Below are 23,372 nucleotides of genomic sequence, written 5' to 3' on the forward strand. Positions count from 1 at the left end.
AGATACAAATTTGTTCAACAGATATCTATTATTATTTCAGGATAAACAACGTCGACACAATACAATCACTATTTAAACAGTACTAATTCGAAAACAAATATAGATAAATAAATTGTTAATTGACAACCAACAAATCTAACAAATTAAGATACGCATTTGTAGAATAAAATATTTACAATGTGGATGGGGCGGTTGTCGTGGGATTTTGCATTGTTAATTTATATATTTACATTTACATTTGCAACTGTTGAACTAGCCCACTTTTACTATTTAACTAAGCAACCAAACAAATACCTCTAATTTATTTTCAAAATAAATGATGTATATTCGCAACAGAACTGTTGTTGTTTCATTTAGCTAATACTGATTTTCAAGCATTTTAAACTGAAGTGCATGTAAGTTGTATTTTATTCCGATAAAGCCGTCTTTTACCAACAATTACGCGCCTGGTCTAAATATTTTTCCTCTTTGCCATCAAAACCTATTTGCAACCACAAAGCCCTATAAATATGATTGGCAGTGCTCAGTGCACTTTGATCGGCTTATGTGAACCAAATCCAGTCACGTTTTCATGCCGACTTCAATCCTCTGGCATTCGCACAATTGATTCCAATTCCGAATCAAAACTTTGGCCAACTGCAACTTTGGTGTTATCGGAGCAAACAATGCCAAAGTGGCAAACTTTGGAGCAACACCCAGCGTCAACCCAGCCATCAATTCACAGAGGGAGCAAACAGCTCCCGGGATTCCCAGTGGTTAACGGGCAGTTGGTATGGTTACCTCCACTTAGCAGAGGTTACCACTTAAAGTGGCGAATGGCCTACCTCCTTTAGGGGTTCACTGCCGGCGTGCGCCTTCAGCAAATCACGCACATTGAGTATAAGGACCTTCGATAGCGTCGAGGAGACGGAGGAGCGTTTCCGCATCCGCTGGCGTCGACGAATGCCTCGCGGCGTTGAAACTGGAGTCCTGGTAGTCGGAGAGCTACAAGTGGGCAGATGGGCTGCCGATTCGGCCGCAATAAAGGCGGATGTGGAGGCTCGAACCGAACCGACGACTACAGCCGGCGTATTGCTGTATCTGCGAACTGTGGAAAAGTCCTTGGAAATTCGACGCACATATTTGTGGGGGGCGAGCGGGGAGTCGGTAACCACCATGCTATTGCCGGTTTCTACGCTATTTTCCGCTAATGTGCTCTAATTAATTGAATTCGCTGCGTTTCGCGAGCGGCGGCAGCTGCAACAGTATTTGCATACCAACCAACCGAATCGGACGACAGGTGAATCTCGACTGACACGCACCTGCAGCCCGCGATTTGGTTGAACCGAGCTGAGTATGAAAGGCCAATCTGCGAAAGGCATCTCCGTTTCGGAGTGGATGCGGCTGTGGATGTGGGGGCGGCAGATCGCTCTTAAATAAGATAAGCCCAGCTAGAGGTAATCCACCTAGTTTCATTTGCAGGTCTAAAAGCTTTTTCATTGCATTTGCCATCGCACCCAAAAGTATGGAGCGAATTCGAGTTTATTAGCTAAAAACTTAAAGATTCCCTTTACAACCTAGAATCACACTGCCAAAAGCCCTTTTGTGGACTGCCAAATTGTCATTTGGCCAAGACCTGATTGGTGTCACTGGCACTTTCGCCCTGGCTAAAATTCTAGTGGTTCATTAAATCGATTTTCTAAATAAATAATGGTCCAAATCAAATGCCATTTAATTAGCGAAATGGCCAATGCAATCCATCGACCATAGAGTGTCTATTCTGTAAGCTCAATCTAGTAAATGGATTTCCTGAAATAGTACACTTAATTAATTACCTTTGGCAGCTGAATGAAACGTGGCTGCTAATTAAGGCTCAGGATCTGGCTTGTTTTAAAATACATTTTCTTAGATTATGGGTTAGGTGCACATTAGTAAGTAGGCTATTACGAATGCAACAAATAGGCTTATAAATTTCCAAAACATAATCAACAACAGCAATTGTGGGTGAACGTACAACGAAAACGATTAAATGATATAGAAATTAAAGTGGAATGTAGATTGCTTACCCTGGGCACGGTTATATTTATCAGACCCCAACAGATTTTTTTCAGTCCCCATGGTATCTTTAAGGGTTTCGTATAGTTTGGTTTCAGTATTGTTTCGGTTTCAATTTGGTTTTGTGTTTTGTGAGTGTACGTGGGTATTGACATTTATATTTTACAATAGTCATGTTGTTTTAGCGTTTACATGTCACAAGCACATTGCAGATTTGTTTATGGTCGTCGTTTGAAGGTCGTGGTAATCGTTGTTTTCGATGATTCAATATTCGCATATAATATTTTTTTATTTGTGCAATTTTGAACACGCACGCACACACACAGATACACGAAATGGTGCATTGAATATTTCAACAACAATTCGTGGTTTTCGAATTATTCATTGTTGTTTTTAAAATAGATTTTTTTGTTGATTTTGGGTGTTGTTTCATGTGTGGTGTGGTGGGTGGGAGAATAGAGTGTGAAAACACAAAAAAAATATTAATTAACAGATCGCAGCACAATAATTAAAATGTATAACAAGGATTGTTCATTGTGTCGCAGAACGAAATCAAATCCAAATCAAGGTGGAAAATACATTTGGACAGGGTCACGTTTTCGTTGGTGTTTTTTTGAGTTACGAAAAGATTGGCGTGTCAGTGTGTGGGGTTTGTGTTGTGCAAAGCAAAGTTGAAAGTAGAAGAAAAATATTATGTTTTAAAATTAGTTGTGACATAAAATGAATCGCTCTTCTCCGTTGCAACGGGCATTTCATTTTTGTGGGGGACGCACTACGTTGACTTACTACCAGACCGCTTTGATTTAAACTATGGTTTTAATGTTAGAATTTAATGTTAATAACCAGCATAAATCTATTTTTAAGTATTATTGTGTAGGGTTACAGCTACTCATCCTGAAAGTATGCACTGTACCGACTGACTGTAGTGACCTGCACTATAAGTAACTACTCAAAAGCACCTGACGGTTCTTGCTGGCATTTAACATGCCAAAACCACAGCTTAAGGTAAAACACAGACCCTGTCTGAGAACTTTGCGTGGTGCCACGTGGCAGTCGCAACTGCTGGTTGCACTGAGCAGGCAGTTGAAACAGCATTCACTGCTACACTCAGGCAAGTGGCAATTGCAGGTGGTGGCCACAGGTGGCACTATAAGCTCAGACACCCACACTCACCGCACTCGCTGCCACATGAAATTCATGATATTTGCCACAAAACCAAAATGGAGGAGCACGGACTAAGCCCCAAAATGGCCACAAAGCACGTTCACAGTTTCATCATAAACTTGTTGAATAGTTAATAGCAAAAAATCAGTGTTAATGAATTAGTTTATGCATTTAAAAGTGGTCAGCAAAAGAGATAAGAGTAAAGTGCATGCACCCATGTGCACTGTCATAAATCGTGATTACTCACTAATGAAGAGCTGCCCCAATTCATTAACAAACAAATTGGTGATTCATTTTAAAGAAATTGATTAAAAAATTCTTTACGATATTATTGTTATTTGTAATTGGATTTAAACTTTAATGGCAATCGACCATTATTTATTTAAGCAGCTGAATATTTTGAATTATATTCAGTAATAAATAGTTTAAAATGTGTGCTGCTGACTGCTTTCTGACACTTGGACGCAAGCGGAATAAAAATGAAAGGGAAAAGTTTAACAGCTCATAACTACGAGTTCCCACGGATGCGCCAGAACATTTTCTCTGGGCAAGAGGAAAACCAATTAAACTTTTAGCCACCAATAGAAGCGAGGGACGTAAAGCCGCAAAAAGTGGGGCGAAGCATTAAGAATGTTATGCTCATCTACAGCCGAACGAAGCCTTTGGGCATATAACGCATAACCATATAGTACATACATATATGCTATATGTATGCTCGTATTTTATATGTGAATGCATGTGGGCATCTCTTCGGGACCGTTTCATGCAGCGTCTATTAAAATAAAAGCTTTTCCTCCAGCGCAAGCCAAGAGCCACAAAAGTTTTGTGTGGGCATAAAACACAGTTCGGTTGATGTGGACCGAAATGTGGCATATTTCAAATTAATTAAACGGTCAGGGTAGAACAAAACGACGGAACCATGGCTAATACCCATGCACGACCGAAAGAATGAAGTATAAAAAAAATAAATATCAGTCCTGCAGCGGCAACTTAATTAATTAACTTTTGTTTAACACATCGGTGTGGTGCAGTAATGATTTTCCATAAATGTGCGAGCAGGGCAAATAGATTTTAACCTCCGTTGGTTAACGTGGTTCACTGGACGGAAATTGCTAAACGAATTTGCCAATATGCTGTTCAGAAACTCCCAGAGGAAATCGGAGAAAACAATGCATTTGTGGAACTGAAGGCCTGAACATGCGGTTATCCAATTAAGTTCGCCATCCGGAATCGAGCATAAAAATTGATGCACTCGCAGTTAGGGGATTAAACCACAGCTCGAAAATGTTCAGCCGCAGGATGCAATTTGCCGAGCCACCTGTCTTATCGAAACCGATAAAAGTTGTGCAACATAAACAGCACTTAATACCCACATCAAGCGCCGTCATCTCATCCGCTCGTGCATAATGCAAGCTGGGCGAATAACAAAAAGGGGTGATGGGTGTTAGGTGGTGGGTGTTGGGTGGTAGTCCTTTAGTGTTTCACCTGCTCTTGACTTGCGGGTTTCCAAAGTGGAAAATTGATGGTGAAGCTGCCGCAGAGACTCCAGGAGCTTATGCTGATGCTGCTGTTGCAGCGGCTGTTGCCATGGTTGATGAAGTGCCACACTCGTTCTCGACAAAAAGGGCCACAAGACGTCGCCGTGGTGATGGATCCAAGGAGCGGAGTGAAGTAGTGGCATTGGGGGCATTCAGCGAATTTGCCAAGGTCCGCTTTTGCATGGCTGGGTCTCAAAGAAGTGCGAAATTGACTTTTTTGGATCACCCCCCTCGAAAGTTTGCTCACTGGCTCAGCGCCAGATATGCCCACAATCCATTCAAGGGTGTATTTAATGTAAGGGTACAAAAATAAAACAATCTACCAATCCGTTGCCTGTATATTAAATAATTGCTAGAGCTCACTCCCCCTACATGAATACGCTTTTAGTTCTGACAATACATTTTTTTTGTACACACAAAGCCATTGTAAATTATTGTTGCAACTGTATTGTGCAGCATTTATGTGGCACAAAAAAGTGCGAAAAGGAGTGACAATACAGTGATGAAAATAACTTATTAAATAACCTGTTAGAAAACTGTCCGCTATCAGAACAACGCATTTTATGTTTTTTTGTTCCACTGAATATAGTAATAACAATTACTCGCATTTTTTCCAGCTAGAGCCAGCTATATGGGCATCACTAAGGCATGTGTATTCCGATTGAGAACTCGCTCTCCGCTTGACAGTCAACAGCTGCTGATTAACACAAAACGACAACAAAACGGCGGAGACATCACAACAGCAACAGAAACAGCAAACACAGATATGTCAAGCGAATCACCAGACCGGTTAGACCCTAAAAACCGAACAAAATGCAGTTCTCCGCCGTACCAGAGCCAATTAACTACAATTACCCATGCAGGGCTGGTCTACTCACAAACACCCAATTGGTCTCGAAGTACATGGTCAGCTCCAGATGCACTTGCTCTGCAATTCGGGGGTATCCACATGCTACAAAAATTACTCACGCGACTATCTAATCTCTCGACGAACTACGTGCGTACACGGTGCGCAAAGTTTTCGAATCGATAGTTTAAAAAACACTTATAAAAAAACTCATATTTGAAGATCTGGAATTGTTATACAATTCACTTCATGTTGAATAATTCAACCAAATGAAATGTTTGTATGTACGTTTTTCTCGCGGTGTAGCCGATATCGGAGGGAGCGATTCCCGCTTGGCTCGCATGGAGCTGCGTCGAGCACTGAGCCATCGCCGCGGAGAGCTTTGCCACTCGGCCAAGGCGAGTGGTGTCAATTAGCGTCGCAAATATATAGCGGCAATATTATCGACAATAACAGAACAGAATCGAGAGCGATAAGCCCCAAGTGGAGAGTAACGCATAGAATTCTCAGCGATCTGGGCGGCGGTTTGAGTTTCAGTTTACAAACTCCGGGAAATTCGAGGAAAAACTTTTGCATTTTAAAAGCATTTTAATGTCCATCGTAAAGGAAAAGAAGGCGCAAGTCATAATTATGTTGATTTTCCAAGTTTTTCACTCACTTTTCCCTCATTTAAGTGCTGGCCTCCGTGGCCACAACTCAAACAATTAAAGTTTCGCCCGCGAATAAGTCAAACAGCTGGCCCCCCAACGCTCAGCCCTCCGATAAGCAGCTGTCAGTCAAATGGTAGTTTGTTGATAACAAGAGAGTGAATCCACGAGAACATGAGCTCAAACAGATACTCCGCGAAACTAGAGTCTATCATCCGAAGTTGTTGCATACTTTCAGGCGGTTACTGTAACTTTTCAACACCAAACAGGCCTGTTCTGATCTTCACTTAAGGCTTTCCAATAAGTATCAAGTTAATTCTCTAGAGTTTTCCGTAATTACCACCAAAACTTCGTATACCATTAATTTAAAACTTAAAATGAGATTAATAAAAGATTATAAGCTAAAAATAAATGTTACACTATTATTTTAGTATTAAAGCTTTCTAATAATTCTAATTCTTTCTAGGTAGCAAGCAAGTTAAGAACTTGTTAAATATTTTCAATTATTCAAAAAGTTTAAAATTAAGCAATATTGAATAACAAATTTTGTATAAACAACTTATGAAGAACATAACTACGTAGAAACTAAAACAATATTTAAAATACGCACTTTAGTATTTCACTACAAAGGAATAATTAAAATTCACTTATACTCAGCATTCCGTTAAGTTTTATTATAGTTAATTAATAGCCCAAAACTAGTTTACCTTTAATGGATAATCGAAAACAATGTAGTTAATCCCAATACAGTTCACTTTAGCAAAATGTTGGCAAAAGTGAAAACAGGAACAGGCCTAATTGAGTAAGCCAATGTCTAGGTGAAGAAGCAAACTATTTAAAATACATTTCCAATAATGCTTAAAATGGCCAAAAAGTTGCGCCAACTAATGACTACAAAAAAGTTCAAAAAGAAAACTACGAACAAGAACTCGGAATAGTTTGGCTACAAACTACACTAGACAGTTTCCAACAAGGCCATTTGAAAGGGGGAAAACTCAAGAGATAATTATAGAGCGAGATAGTTCAGTTTTCCACAACAAAGCAGTTTGGCAGTCAGTCAAATAGCAATTATAGAGCAAAGAGCAGAGGAACGTATCGTATTGGATGGGTGAAATATATATAGATCAAATTAAAAGCACCTGAAGAGATAGGCGTTTAGGAGGGAGAAGATATATGTTCTCGATCTGGGCCAACCCGACGTTTTTGCTTACCGGTTTCGCTTTGGGTTTCTGCTTCGCCAAACGCTTCTGTTTCAACATCGTCCACAGTGGACGCACGCACACGCACACATAAACAACTGAAAACAGGAGTGGGAAAATTGGGTGGTGGGTGGTTGGTGGGCGGTGGACGGCGGACTATGGACGGCGGTGGGTGGTATCCGCTTCAATTGATTTCCGCCTGCGAGTGAGGCTTCTTGGCCTGCAGGGTTAAGAAAAACAATTATGAAATATCAATTATTTATGGTTTCGCTAGTCTCGCTTTGTCTTTGGCGTGCAGGCATGCAGAAGGATATTTGTGCTGTGCGTCGGTTTGGCGGGGGATTTGTCACGTGTCATGCTGAATGTATCCTGTGAGAAGCATCCACACTCTCGAACAAAAAATTGAAATAAAAATAAGCCCGCTTTTGTGCGCCGGCAATGTGTAAACAAAACGGCACACAAATAAATGAAAAACGAAAGCCAGGACACACAAAATTCAAAAACAAAATAAATATACAACGGAATTTTCCCATTCACCTTGCACCCAATTATGAACCTCTCCAAGGAATGCCAATGAAAGGGTTTCTCTGTTAATGCATGCTAATTGTGTTTGCTTACGGAAACAGGACGAGAAAACGAAAACAAACCAAGATCCGAGTTCCTCGGGTAGTTTCGCTCACCTTGACGGGCTTCTTTACGGGCACAGGTCGCGAGTACTGGTGGTAGACCTGGACATGGTTCGATGTGAATTTACCCAACATGTGTGGCTCGAGTTGACGAAGGCGGCGGTTCGGGGCGGAATAGTTGATGATGGTCTGGAAAGAGTTGAATTCACTATTACTAAATCAGGTTTCAAGTTCATATGCAACTTTTCAAAGGATAGAGTCATTCTACAACAGAGGCAAAGTGTTGGGAACTTTTAATTATAAGTGGTGGCTTTTTTAATTGCACCTTGGATATGTAATTACTCTATCACACTGTGGTTAGAATTCTTACAAAACAAAAGTGTTACTTTCTTGAATCATATGACTAGAGCTTATGACAGGCAAAGATGAAAGGGGATAGAAAATAAGACATTTTTTAAATAATTCAATATTTTAAATATTCAACTTTGCACAGTATTTTTAGTCCTTTCAGCTGGAAGGGTTTCCTTTTTCTGCTTAGCTGTGAATATCCACATGACCTTCTTCTATGGGGACGGCAACAGTGCGTGGGTGGCGACACATGGCTCACCAGACTCCGACTGCGAATCCGTCTGCGTATCCGTATTCCGTCTCAAGTGACAGGACGACGGGCTTTGAGCTCTGCTTCATTACAGTAATGCGAGCTGGCCAGAACGGCAGCCAAAGTTCTGGACAGGACGTGAGTGGGCCGGCCAGAAAGTGAAATAAAATAAGCGCTGGAAACAGCAAAAGTTATGCCAAGTATTCCCGGCTAAGCATGAATCAAGTGCCATAACACGAGCACCCCGACAGACCGGGAAAAGCGGGAAATGCGGGAAAAGCGAGAAAGGCGGCGAAAGCTGAAGCGAAAGTAAAGCCGAAGAAAAAGTCCTGAGCCGCGTGCTCTTAATTTGCGGAATTCAAGACATTCGCTTTCATTCGAGATTATACTGGAGCATTATAATCCGCTCCAGCGTTGGATGGGCGGAATTCACAGTCCCGCATGCTGTGAGCACTCCACGGAGAAAAAAGCTAGTAGACGACAAAATCAATATCTAAATACGATTTCCACCCACATGTGATTAACTTTTGTGCAGTCAGTTAGGCACACAGTTGAGATAACGCACCATTAAATTTATGCACGAACAAAAGACATTTCAGGCAAGTACCAAGGACACGTCGGTCCTGCCGACTTTTCCCCCAAATGATTGCTCAAACTTATAATTGGACTTTAATAAGCAATTGCCTGGCAGGCAATGTGTGTGCGTGTTTGTTTCGAATTATTCGGGATGCTTTAACTTGTTGTTCACTGAAAGGCACAGCACACTATGGCAACGTGATTAACCGACAGGACTTGCAGGTCCATATCAATCGCGTACTAAGACCGCAACTACTTGCATCAAACTTCAGCGAACTGGCAAGTTTCCAGTGGTTTCCATTCGTAATGTGGTGTGATGGCTCACCACTTGAGGACTCTTCTTGAGTGCCACAATCAGTCTGCCAAGTCCGACGAGTGGGTGCTGGGTGTGAAATTTATACGCCAGCCCGCATTTGCGTCACTGTTTAAAGATTTTCCCCCACTGGCGCGCAAATGATTGCGACGGAAAGGAGACAAGGATGAAAGGACCTGCCTCCGGGTGAACCAGAACAGGAACCGGAGCCATGTGCCTCGCCATGTGCACAATGCCCCCACCCCTGATCCACAGCACATTCTGTTGTTCTCGTCAGTTGTTTTATAATCTAAGCCTCTTAGCTTGCTTTCCCAATTTTTTTTTAGTAGAGAAAACACATATGGATTTCCGCCAAAATGACTTTTAGACGAACCAAATGGAAGGCATTGTAATTAAAAAGGTTTTTTCTTGAATCACTTTTGATTTTACCTAGCCGAATTGATGGCCCAAATCCTATTACGTTTATTAAGGTTTTTCATTCGTTGGTTAAATACAAAAATATGTTTAATATTCAACTGCTTTAAACCGAATTAAACCTATTAAACACATGTAGAATAATAATAATATATTATATGATATATATATGATATGATTGTTTGTGTTGTTTAATTCTAGCATATTCTCGTAAAAGTGTAACCCTAAACTGACGGTAAGTGTTAATTTTATGGCTATCAGTCATGGCCAACTGGGGTATGAGGCACCTCTGCGGACACTGTCGACAAGTGCCAGGGAGTGCCTGAATGAATGGGTTCCTAATTGAGATAAGAGTGACGCAGGCTGCTGCCTCCGGCGATGAGAAATGAACCCAGGATGTGCCAACTCAAACAGAAAGAAATAACACTTTCACTGCTCGCTGCTCGGCGAGTGTGGCACTTTCTCCGGCGATGTCCGAGCCAAACAAATTAGCGGGGCCAAGAGCAGCTAGCCAGGCAGCCAGCCAGCTGGCAGTTTAAGTGTGAGTGTATATGGCGAGCCCTGATTATTGGAGAAAGGATAATGGCAAGGGTAAGCTGACCCACAAACACGATTAAGGAGACCAAGGACAGAGCCCGTTGTTGGGTTAAATCTTTGTGTGTTTGCTGCTGTTGTCTCTGCAATCATTCAAGCGCAGACAAATGCCCTGGTGTTTGTTTATGTCAACATTGTGCCTCTGCCACTTTGACCCACACGCCGCTCTCACATGCCTTTCATGTTCCACACGATTTTTCCCCATTTCCCAGGGCTTTTCTCTGCTTTTTTCTCGTTGCCAGGACATCACCATCATAATGGATCTCATCAGCCGCAAACTGAAATCCAAGAGCAAACAGCTAACTAACGAGTAGCTCCGACTGCCACAACCCCGAGTATTGAATAGTCGTTTAAACTGTCATCATTCGCCGTGTGCCATCAATGATTTGCGAGGTCACAACCGAAACGTTTTCCATATGCTGACCATTGAAAGTAGCCAGAGATTTATTTCTCTTTGACCGCATTAGCCAGAGCTTCTTTAGACCCATTCATCTTAATTAAATCTCTATCTGTCGTTGGACAAAAGGACTTTGTGGCCTTTTGCATTCGCAACAGCTGTTTAAATGCTTATTTTTAAAATGGTTTCCAGAGCAAATGCCAAATGTACACATAACGCTAAAGCTCAATAGACAATAATTCATTTATCATTTCATTTATACAACCGGCTAATGTATATCATTACGTACAAATTAAAATGTGGATACAAATTTACGCAAATAAAATTAGGCTTCGGTAGGCTGTGATTGTGTATTAATAATAATTTGATTATTAAGCCTTTGGTCAACTTTACCAAAGTTATGAAAAGGCAAGGACAAAATGATGAAGTATTTTTCGCATGTCATATTTTAGCTGGATTTTGCTAAGCAACTTCCAAGATATTAAGAATTTATTTAAATTTACCTAAAATCAATAAATGAATACGAATTTCTATATCAAGATCCCTTGGCATATTTCAGAAGGCGTTCTTCGATCTGCCGGCTAAACATTCGCACCAAACTCTCGGCCACGCTGACTTGGCTATAAGCGAGTGCGCAAATGGGCTTACTATTCCTCATCTTGTCGGCAATGACCAGCGTCCAATCGATCTCGTGGGGATGTGTCTGACCCTTAACAAAGCGGGCGAATATCTCCGGCAGCCATATGGCACCATCACGACAATAGGAGCACTGTTTGCAAGTGTGCTTCTCGAAAAACTGAATTGATCGCAACATTATTGCCAGAGGATCACAGTCCTTGGTCATTACAATAACAGCTCCGCACCCGAAACCACTGCCTGCATCCGTCAAACTATCGAAATCCATGAGAACCTTTCCGGATGTTGATGGATCCAACAATGGTGTGGACAAACCACCTGGAAATACTGCTGCGAGATTGTTCCAACCACCTTTTACTCCACCAGCATGCCGCTCTATAAGGTCCTTCAGGGGTATGGACATCTCTTCCTCCACAGTACAGGGGTTATTCACCTGACCGCTGAGACAGTAAAGTTTGGTTCCCGTGTTGTAACTGCGACCCAATCCTGCCCACCACTTGGAACCTCTTCGCAGAATGGTGGGCACTACGGCAATGGACTCGGCATTGATCACCAAACAGGGATGCTCGAAGTAGCCCTTTTCCGTAAGGAAGGGCGGACGACGTCGTGGTCTTCCCAGTTTACCCATCAAACAGTTGATCATGGCGGTTTCCTCGCCACATAGGTACCGATCTCCCCGCTGGACCATCACATCGAACTTGATGCCCGTGCCACAGACACTGTTTCCCAACAAACCATGATGATAGGCCTCCGCCAAGGCAAAGTGCAGGTTGCAGGCTTCGTTGTAGAAGCGATTCCGAATGTACACAATGGCTCTACCGCATCCCATGGCCACACCCACCAGAAGGATACCCTCGATCAGTTTGTGGGGTTCATGTCTCAGGATCTCACGGTCCTTGCAGGTTCCAGGCTCACCCTCAGCACAGTTCACGATGACCATTTTGGGCACCTTCTCGGACTTGGTCTGGCGTAGGAATTCCCACTTCAGTCCGGCATAGAAGCCAGCTCCTCCCCGTCCACGCAATCCACTGATGCTTATCTGCTTCATGATCCATTCGGGACCCTGCTCCAACAGCTCAGCGGTGCGATGCCAATCACCACGTTGACAGGCTCCATGCAAACGCCAATCGTGGCGTCCATAGAGATTCTGGAACACACGATCACAATCATCCAGCGGACCAAATTTGGTCTTGCAATTGGGCTCATATCCTTTGGGCGGATCGATAATGGGAGGCCTATCGGGACCCAACTTTTTGCTACCTCCCGCTTTCTTGGCAGTTTGGACCAGACGCAGTTGCTGTTCCCAAACATACGGTAAATAGTTTTTAAGCTTCTGCCGCAACATTTTGTCGTCTTGAAAAAGAGAATTTCTGTGTATGCCTACTATTTGAAAATCAGAATGTGGACTGACAGTACCTTCAAGAAATGTTAAATAATTGAAGTTTTAAAATCTTTCAACTTTCTATTAGATATCCAATCGATTTATTGCCAATATGTGTCAGTTTGCTGTCTATTTCGCAAAATTTAAATATGTCTGTCAGTTTGTGTGAAAAATGTAGGCTGCGGGTGGCTTGAGCCATGTTCATTTTATTCAAATTTGGGCTTAAATTAAAAATTGAAGGCCAGATCTAAACAGCATTTATACCGAAATCCTTTTTAAACGAGTTTCCTGGCCCAAAAATCATAGGCACAGACGGGCCAGTAAAGTAAACATGGATGTATATCGGGCCAAAGTTGGCCAACGACAAATTGGAAGACTGAAAGTAGCGCAACAAATGCTGCCATAACGACAATGGGAGCACCAACAGCAGCAATAAATTTAGGAGTATACCGGCAGCATACACCCACATCTACATTCACATTCGCCTCCACATCTACGCTCCATACCCACACACCGGATGTGAGGCAGTTTTCCCAGTGCGAGGACATGTGCGAATGCGTATACGTAATTTTCTATGAATCGAGCAGCAGCAGCAGCATCAGCAGAAGTTGTGGCACAGACAGCCCCTTTCAATTTATGCAACCATCCGACAGCAATTCGCCTTTAATGGCAGGCAACAAAAGGCATCCCGAAACCAGATGAACTGGAGATGAGATTCTGGTACCTGAGCAACCTGAGAGGGATTCAATTAGCGGGCTTTGTGTGCCGGAATGAAATGGTACTCGCACCCAAATGAGTTGCCTGCGACATTAGCGACAAAGTGGAGTTTGCCCCGCGGCGAACTCATTAGCATACACTAATCGGCGTCATGTGGCATCCTGCGGGGCATCCCAAGATGCACTCCAGCTGCATTAAGATGTTTCGTGCACGGGGCACAACTATCCACAAATCACGTATTTAATTGAGGGTGGACTGTTGACTTAGGACTGCGAAGGAATGCCACACGGGTTGCCTGAGCCGAGAGACAAATTTGGCCAGCAGTTTGGGTCTTGTTTGAGGGACATTACACTCACCAAAAACATATATCCAGTTTTAGTCAATTGCTGGAAAAGCTCGCTTACTTTAAAAGAGCCATATTCTAATCGTGATATTTTTGTATGTATACCTTCTTACTTGACTGCTACTTCAGTAGCAGTAAAGATTTTGTTAAGTGTTTGCCCTCTCGACACTGATGCCAAAAGGTAAACTGCAATCCCCCACGAATAGTCGAGTCGTCCCTTTCCTCGTGGGAGGTGTTTGTGTTTGTTTTATGAGCTCAGTTTGCTCAGCTCTGGTTGATTTCGTTATTATTATTGCTTGGTAATGTTTTATGGCCATTTTGTGGCTGTTTTCACACCAGTCAGCCAAACACCGCAAAGCCACCGACCAAAAACAATCAGGACAGCTGTCATTGAGCACTTTTCTGCGCCACGCAAAGTAAACATGGGGCGTACACCGCAGATTAGCTCTAATGGAGTAGCCATTCCAGTTTTAGTTTCATTCCACAAATAACTGAACAGATCCAATCGCGGAATTCACTCCCTTGTTTGCATTAGCAAATGCATTGTGTGCTCCATTTGGGGACTTTTTGTATAACGCATTAAACACATTAACGATAGGATATTTCAGGTAAATTGCGTATACGACCTGTATATTGCGTATGCATGTATATTAATATATAAACAAGGTTACATTATGGGTACATGGGTGTATTTCATAAATGCTGTAGAACATTTAAATGTACTATCACACATTTCTCTACATTTAAGCTGAAACTAAATAAGTCTTTAATAAACTCCACAAGCCAGTCCATTTCAAAGGTCGTTATTCAGTCCTTGGACTATTTCAGGTTCCACATAGAGTATTTAATGGTTGCAACAGACCACATTCCTTTCGAAAATTTATAGTCGCACATGACTATGTGCTTTTTTGTCCTTGCCCATTATTCAACCATTTAACGACTTGTATAAAGAACATGAACAAAATCTAGGACAATTAAATCGGAAATAATAAAACTATACAATTTATCGAAGATCAAACTGATTGACTAATGGTGTTCTATTCTTTCTACGCTAATTACCATTGGATGGTTGTGTAGAATCACCTCCTTTGTTGGCACTATCAAACTCCTAACTAACTGAATTTGGAACACATTTGACACTTGCCACATGTGCCAACGAGTCGATATTGGCACACTAAACTAAACAGCAATCAATAGACGCCCCAAGGACACCGCCGCTGCCATCGACTTTAAATAAGCTAATTTACATGCACACATGGAGCTCCTGGTGGCAATTTGTAAGCGTCGTCGACAATGCCAGCAAATTTACAGCCCACGGTGGCAGTTGCAAGTGGCGCAGCTGCACATTAATGGCCTGGTTGCCCCCCAGTACCAGACCCACTGGATCCCTTCGTCCCCAGACAATTGTGGTTTGTCTTCAGCCAGCTTTGCAGATGCCTGGCCTGGTCCTTTGCTTGTTTTTGCTATCAAACATCAACTCATTATCGAGCAAGGGGTTGCACAGTTCATCCAACTGTTGAATTGGTATTGGTATTTCGATTCAAGATAGATTGATGAATTAATTAAACGAGACTCGGAACTGGCACTCAGATTTTCAGGCTTTAGGATACGAAATTTGCAATTCAAATATTAATATTATGGATGTTATTCCAGCTTAAATGAGGAGAATCAAGGGATCAAATTACAGAAATATATACAATTTTTGAGCGATCAATAAATCCACCTTCGAAAATTGGTGTACCGGTTAAATTAAACATTTTTCGCTAAGAATTTCATTATCTAAATTTAATTTTATAATTAACTAACAACTTGTAGCAAATATTGTTGTAAGCTATGTATTTTAATGCTCGTAAAAGTAAAATTCAAACTTTTTCACTCACTTCACAATTGGTTAAAGGCGTTGCACTTTTCGTAGTATACTTTTTTGAGCAGCACACTAAACGGGTGGCAACTTTAGGCGGCAGAATGTGAAAGCAATCTCGGTTATGGGCAACAACAGGTACCAGGTAGCCAAGTGAAAAGAAGCAGGTGAAAACCGTATAATTCACATTTAAAGGCAACACACACACACACTGACACAAAATGTCCAGGAGCCGGAACCCCATAAACAAAACTGAAAGTATTTATAACATGCAAACACGCGGTGGACCATGGTCATTTGCATGCTGACCCCGCACAAAAACACACACACATACATTTGTGTATGTGCGGTGCGGAGTGAAATAAGGGGTGAAGGGTCAGCGCCTGCAAGTTAATCACGTGCCATGAAAAGTCACGCATACGGCGCAACTGGCGACCCCGGCTGAAAGCTATGAACATGGGCAGACAATTTCAAAAGTCGTGGAATCAGGGCAGCTGAAAACATGCAAGTAAATGTGTAATAATGCACAGTAGAACGCCAAAAAAAACGAATTGAGGTTGGCACAACTTTTCGAGGTCAGGAAACTAAACTTCAAGAACAACAAAGGCAAAAACCAACCAACTTTGAAAATGCAATCCAAAAAAATGGAAAAAAAACACAAAGTATATGTCCTGTTTAGAATTTATCGCGAATATAAGGCGGTTCGCTGGCAAATTCTTGAAGTCAGTCATGGTTTTCAAGTGCGCTTCAATAGTTCATTTCGTTCCACGAGGTTATTGTTATAGCCTCGGCTATAAAAATGTCCAATTCCGACAATGCGTGTCTACTTCCGAATTCTACTTGCGACCAGTTTACGACCCGTTTCATTCATTGCAAGTCCATGGAGGAGCAAACTTTCCACTACTCATAACACTCAATTACCAACCATGATTTCGAAAGTTGGTTTTAATAAGTGTTATTTGAATATTGAAGGCGGAGAAACACACTTATCTGAATAATAACTTTATTATTATGCACTAAAAAGTGCACATTTACACTCAGCGATTGCTGGCAATTTGGACACCACTTAAATGTCATTTAAAACTACCTGATAGTTTGGTATTGTGTACTGTATAAATAAAAATCAATTAGGTTTCCGAATCACGTTACTTGAATTTCATTGGAACAATTTTAGTGCCGAAGGTAAAAGCAAAGAAAATAAACTTTTATTATATTATAATTATGGTTTAAGCTTATTGATTGCTAGCAACTCTACTTGGGAGTCCTGTTAAGCTACTTGCAAGTTGGTTATTATGCACTAGACTAACCCCACGGAAATGTAGCAGATTGTCCACCTTTTGTACCACTTTTTCCGAAGGTCAGACGGGTTTCCTTGCCATTATGTATTAGCTTTGTTTGCATATCTCAACTCAGTGTTCGGATCCTCCTTTTCACTGGGTCACGTGCATAAATAAATTTAAAAAGCTGTCCCATTCGTTGCAATGGCACGTCAACACTTTCCGCCGGCCAGCCCAGAGACGTGTGGTGGAAATAAGTTTTCCACTTTCTTATGCACGTAACTCGGGGTGAAAGTTTTGGGTTTCCACTGCATGCCATCCATGTGACATGACCAGTGCCTAATGGGTAAGCACTCCTCCTTCGGATAACTTTGAAATCGTGGCCAAAGATGGGTAGCCATGCTCCGGATTTCAGACCATTAAGACGACTTATGTCCGCATCGAAGGTGTGTTTGTCGACTTAATTCGAAAAGCTTGTTCCAACTTTAAACCGATTTTCATATTTGCAGAATCGTCCAAACGGAACCGGAACAATGGCACCCAAAGCGACCAACTGATCCCAAAACCCAAATCGCCAATATGCCGCCAGTGAATGTGAATGTGAATAAACGTTGGGCTGTGGGTGGTGGCCTATGGATGGGTGGCGGCCAGCAATTCACGGGATTTGCATTTAACAGGGTCCGCAAATGCCGACTGCCAGGAGGAGCCCCATGTTTGCTAATACATATTCGCCGTTCGGGCAGGGCACTCAAAACGCTTTCTGAACACAATGAATTGCGAATTGTGTGCGGGCGAATGGAGCCGAAGGTGCAGGAAACAGTAAAGGGAGCGGAATATAAAACCTATTACAAAATATGTTTGTGTTTCATTAAAAATTTAAGACCATCCGCAAACGAAAAAGGAATAAAGGAAGAAAATCGCCATATTTATGACATGCGACAAATTCATTTCGCCCAGAGCATCTGTATTAAAAATTCTTCACTGATAAAGTTATAAAAAGCGAACATGTTATGCCGTGTGACAAAGTGCGATAAAGCGACTATTGTAAATTATGCAATAGCATTAAAAATAAAATCAACAAATCTGTCTGATCCAAAATCAATATACATATAATACTCGTGCAAGGAGCGCGCTAATCGTGTTGTTAGCTTTATTCAAACATGCATCTCAAATGAAGAGAGGTCCTTGGCAAAAAAGTTAATTGAGATTTTGATTTATAAATCTGAATTTCTTATGTGGCAATATTTCGAAGGATTTTCAAAACTTGGTTAACCTATAAATTGCACATTTGACAGTGCAAATAATTTACGATTGTGGTGATAATCTGCGCAACAGTACAAACAAATGATTCTGGTAATTCTAATCGATGCTGCCAGGACCTTTATTGATCTGCAGAATCCGCGATATTGAGCGTCATTAACATGAGATTCATTCGATTGGTCATCAATATTTGGATTGGGCTTGCATATTTCACGTTTTTTGTTGTTTGGCAATAAGCAATCTATATTCCATGTTCGAATGGTCAGCTGTGGCAGCTACTTTATAGGCCAAAAATACGCCCCATCTGTGAAATATTTCAAGATATTAAAGGCACGTGCGCCCAACTGATATGCTTTATTTTATCTTTCGCAATAAACTTTTACTATTGCATAATACTTCCAGCAGTACTCTGTACAATGAAGTGCATTTTGTTTGGCCATTATGGCAAAAATATTTTTGTTTTGCTTTTCCAGATCGTATATCAGTCTGGACATTTTGATACGATTCTCTTGGTTGGAGAAGAAAACTTTCGCTCCTGATTTTATTGCACAATTGAATTAAGCAAACTGATAAGCAGATTATTCGGTTTTTATCGCATACGTGAAGTCTTATCTACGGTGGTGACGGCCTCAGATTACGAAGAATAATAAAATACATTTTAATTGCCAACGCGAGTCAAAAACCTTTTGGATAAAAACAGTTTAAAGTGACAGCCGCCCGCTGTCAATAAAGCAGATTAATTGCAAATAAACCGATTCACTCTTAAGCCATAATAAATTAAATGTTTCAATTAAAGCTTCGTGTATTAAGAACTTTAATTTATTAAGCGAATTTATTGGTAAACAGCGCTAGGCTTATTTGTTTACTCTTAGTGTATTATATTATTTTTATTCACGTGCCTGCGTTATAAATCATTGAAGAGCGGTAGTTAAGTAAGAGAAGATCCTCCTGCTCCATGACGCAATTCACGTAAAAAAAAGTGTGTGCGCTCAGTTTTCAGTGTATTTATCTTAATCAGGAAACTCATCTCAGGAACCTTGAATTTTCTGTTTGCCCTGTCGCTCCAGACGTCCCATCTAAGTCTATATCTGTACATCTGCACAAACGTGTGGAAACGTATCTTGTACGAGAAGAGTGTCTGTAGCTTTGTATCTTTGTATGCACTGCCTTCTCTGTCTGGCTATGAGTTTTGTTTGCTTGTCTTTTATTGCGACTTGTTGACGTTCTTATTGCCGCTCTGGCCGTTGTTGTCGGAATCTCAAGTTTACCAACTTGCATAGCAATGAAGCGGTATGAATATGCGAGTTGTCTGGATTGGTCGAGATCCACTTTCCAGCCAGGAGAGGATTTTGCCACTTGTTGTTTTGCCACATTTTGCGGCGCTTGCATTTTGCGCCAGGCTCCCGAGGACATTGTTGCCAGACGGCTGTCATAATTTTCAATTTTATACCTCCCGAGCTTTATGCTCACCTAACCGAGAGGAGTCCGGACTATGGACTCCGGAGTTTATGCCGTACACACACACAAACATATTTCTACGTACGCGCACTCGTAAGCCGCAAATGTTTGCTCGACGTGTCTTTCTGACGTTCACCACACCCGGGGACTAATGCATTAAGTCGATTTCGCGCTCCAATGGATTTTGTTGCCAATGCCACAAGTTTCGGCATCCTTCCTACTACACACATTCATGCATGCATAGCATGTATATGAGTCGCCTTGGATCAGGCACTTTTATACGCTCAATCGAATAGCTCCTCCACTTTCGACTGACTGACTGACTGACATTTTTGCCACATTTAGTCTCGAGAGTCAATGGCACGTTAATAAAATGTCGCCAAACGAGCAGGGATTTTCGCATTTTCCGATAGTTACCCATATAGATGCGTAGGTAGCTGGTTCAGTCCGTAATCAGGATTCAATTAAGCATTTTAAAGAAATTTAATCAAACTTCGCTGACCTTTTCCGCCCCCGGAAAAGCCAATTAACAGTGGCAACAATGAGTGCCCGGATAAACGGGGGGGGGGGGGGGGGGGGGGGGGGGGGGGGGGGGGAAATCGGGCGGGGCAGGAGTTTTCATAGCCCGGGCTTAATTAATATATCAATCTTTTTGTTGTATCCTCTCCATGGAATGTCAAGCCCTTCATGGGGCAATTAAGGGGCTATTGAAATGTTGACACTGGCCGCAACAGGACACTTTTCGGGGTTAAAGTTTGGACGGTAAAAGTTCGAGCGTGCCTTTGTGTTTGCTGAAGAACTTTCCATCATCAGTCGTGTTAACAAGTCGCACGCACATTATTTCTAATTTATGTGCATAATTCAAAATGCGTGGCCTTGAGGGAGAAAAAGAAAAAATTACGAAGCGAAACAGTTGTGTCTAGAAAGTTGGGCTGTCCCCCACTAAATCACATTCATATGTCTTGCGAATGAGTAATGTGGGGCCCGTCAGTCAGTCGTCAGTTCCTTACCCCCCCAAAAGCCCCACAAAAACACCTCGAATCTCCACGAATTGTACTTTGCCACTAGCCTGCTTCTTATTAATGTTAATTACTGCCGTTGCTCTACGCAAAGCTCTTTATCCCTTTAAGCCACAACACATTTGCGAGCTTGCCAACAAACTTCAGGCCTAATTTTTGTTAATTTTTTTTTTGCCTTTCGCCCTGCCACTGACACACTCACAGCCAGAGGCGTCGCTCGAAGGGATGGAGATTTTGGGCAACAATTTATGCCGAAAGTTTTCGCAAATTGCTCATTTCAAGCACCGTTTGGTATGCAACACCTTCGCGATATTAGAAAATTCCTGCAGGTGAGAGATTTATGCCAACCATCGTCCTGCCAATTACACACACTCGTACATCTCAACAATATTTGCATTCCACTTGGAAATCTTAAAGATAGACCCTGTGCGCCTATTAAGGAATTTAAAGCGCTGGGATATTTCAAACTTCAAATATACATACATGCACTTAAATAATTACGAATAATTTCCATGGTAGTATTAGATAGTATTAGATTTAAACCAATATTAAGTATTATATTTAATTGGCATGAAAATCATTAATTTATTTACAATCTAAAGTCCTATCATTTTCACTCCATTTTTTTAACTTTTTCTTTAAATTGATTCAGTGTGAATGGGATATGCTTTTGCACAAATGCTCACTAAAGTCCTGCAAAGTAATTTGCATTTATCTCGACGGTCTTACCTGGGAAAACACTTAGAAGAGTCGGAAAACGCGGCCAGATGGAAAACGCTGGAGCAGAAATACTTGTCTCTGCGTATACTTGATGCTGAATGAGGGAAAATGCGGATGCTGCTGTTGTTGGTGCTGTTCCCCGGGGGCTTTTCTCGTAGACACTATTAAGACCTGGATGCCTGAATATTGGATCAAGCATGCTTAAATTTGTTTTTCAAGTTCATGCGTTTTGTATTGCTCATTTCGATATTGTTGTTTATAATTGTTGTAATTGCTTTAATGGTTATTATGTCGGTCTCCGCAAAATTTTGTTGGCTGGATATTGCGTAAACAATCTAAGGGTACGAGTATACGCGATGAATTTCAGGTGTTTGGCAATTAGGAATTTTCACATAATATAATATCCGAGTGTTTGTTTAGTTCGTTTGATTGCAATTCACTTTAACTACTGCCAGATATTTGGCTCTAGCTAGGGGGCAAAAAGCCAAATGGAAATTGAAGGGCCCTCAAAAAGCCGAGGTACTCTTTCCCTAGAATGGAAAAATGGACTTATGCCATTGGCATTGCCATTGCGCTCAGGCAATGACCCGGAAGTTTTGGCATTTCATTTATCTCATCTCTGTGCTCTTCGGGCGCCTCTCTTGGTTTATTTTACAATAATAAACATTTAGCATTTTCATTTCGGCTCTTGTGCAGTTGTTTGGTTTACGATTTTAAAGATTTACGAGATTTGTTTCCACCCAAGCACTGAAGTAAATGGGATCCGCTTGGCCTTGTGCTCATACAGTTAAAAGTTCGTCGTAGAACCTCCAATGGTTATTATTGCAACTATACTGGCTGGATTATTGTGATAAAACTAAGGAAAACAGTGTAATTTTTGTCAAAAACATATTAAAGTCTTTTAATAACTAAAGCATTAGCATATGTAAACAATATTTCAGTTCTACGAAAAACATAATGAAACTATTGAATATATTTGATGACTATCGTCCCATTTTACTTTTGAATAGTGTACATTTTGCAAGCATAGAATACATTCGCAGCATTCCAGGGAATCGTTGAGATAATAAAAATATTCTATTCCGTTTTTTCTGGTTTTTTTCGCCCCACCCCCGCCTCACTTGACTGGTTATAGCTTTGTGTTGTCTAAATAATAGAATCGAATGGGGTTAATGGGAAAGAAATGCCGTGTAAGGTCCGGTCCAGTGGCGGTACAATATTGGAGGGGGGATCTTTTTTTTAAATATACTACCCATATAGATCATGTATGAAATTAAGGAAGTCGATGGTGCCATCGAAATCGGTTCTTTCCAAACCCTTACATTTTCACTGTCACAGAAACTGTTGACAGTGATCTGAAATCCAAAATAAATAGTTTCTATCCAAAATAAATAGTTTCTATATAGTTGCACCAAAGGGATAATCTTTATCCCAAAACTTGAATGAGACCATTTATTTACAGTTTATGCGCAGTTCAAAAGTTTATGCCTCACTGGATTGTTTTTTCTTTTAAGGGTACCACTCTCCCCAAGATTCTCGATTTTGATCCGCCCCTGGTAGACCCCAACAACAAAGCAAGTTCATGAGGGGGCCCTGATCGAAGGGGAGAGAGCTGGGGTTGGAAAAATCAGGGGGACGCTGGCAATGTCGATCAATGAGCGAGATGGCACTACATAAAGAGAGGGAGAGAGAGCGGAGCGAAGAGAACCGAATTATATGTACATTGTTCAATGCAAAACTAAACAAATCACCA

General features: G+C 41.4%; 2 protein-coding genes across 34 annotated transcripts in view; both read right to left on the reverse strand.

Moving 5' to 3' along the window:
• The window catches only part of LOC6734599 (transient receptor potential cation channel trpm), a 46,602-nt gene that overhangs the window by 22,443 nt on the left and 787 nt on the right, over positions 1-23,372 (reverse strand). For 19 of the 33 annotated variants that reach the window (XM_016181939.3, XM_039292527.2, XM_016181934.3 and 16 more), the window contains exon 1: positions 825-1,303. In XM_016181939.3, the coding sequence (XP_016027737.1) occupies positions 825-1,157 (333 nt within the window). In that variant the 5' untranslated portion in view covers positions 1,158-1,303. Of the gene's footprint in view, positions 1-824; positions 1,304-2,045; positions 2,103-5,338; positions 5,360-5,614; positions 5,973-7,441; positions 7,650-8,109; positions 8,248-21,628; positions 21,955-23,372 lie in introns of those variants that run through there. The other 14 variants (XM_016181923.3, XM_044922700.1, XM_016181948.3 and 11 more) reach the window with 8 other exon arrangements.
• LOC6734600 (NADH dehydrogenase [ubiquinone] flavoprotein 1, mitochondrial) lies at positions 11,430-13,000 on the reverse strand. The gene has a single exon (XM_002081572.4). It carries the CDS (start codon positions 12,926-12,928, stop codon positions 11,483-11,485), a length of 1,446 nt encoding a protein of 481 aa, XP_002081608.1. The 5' UTR covers positions 12,929-13,000; the 3' UTR covers positions 11,430-11,482.

This window comes from Drosophila simulans, chromosome 2R (assembly GCF_016746395.2).
Source record: "Drosophila simulans strain w501 chromosome 2R, Prin_Dsim_3.1, whole genome shotgun sequence".
NCBI classification, from domain to species: Eukaryota; Metazoa; Arthropoda; class Insecta; order Diptera; family Drosophilidae; genus Drosophila; species Drosophila simulans.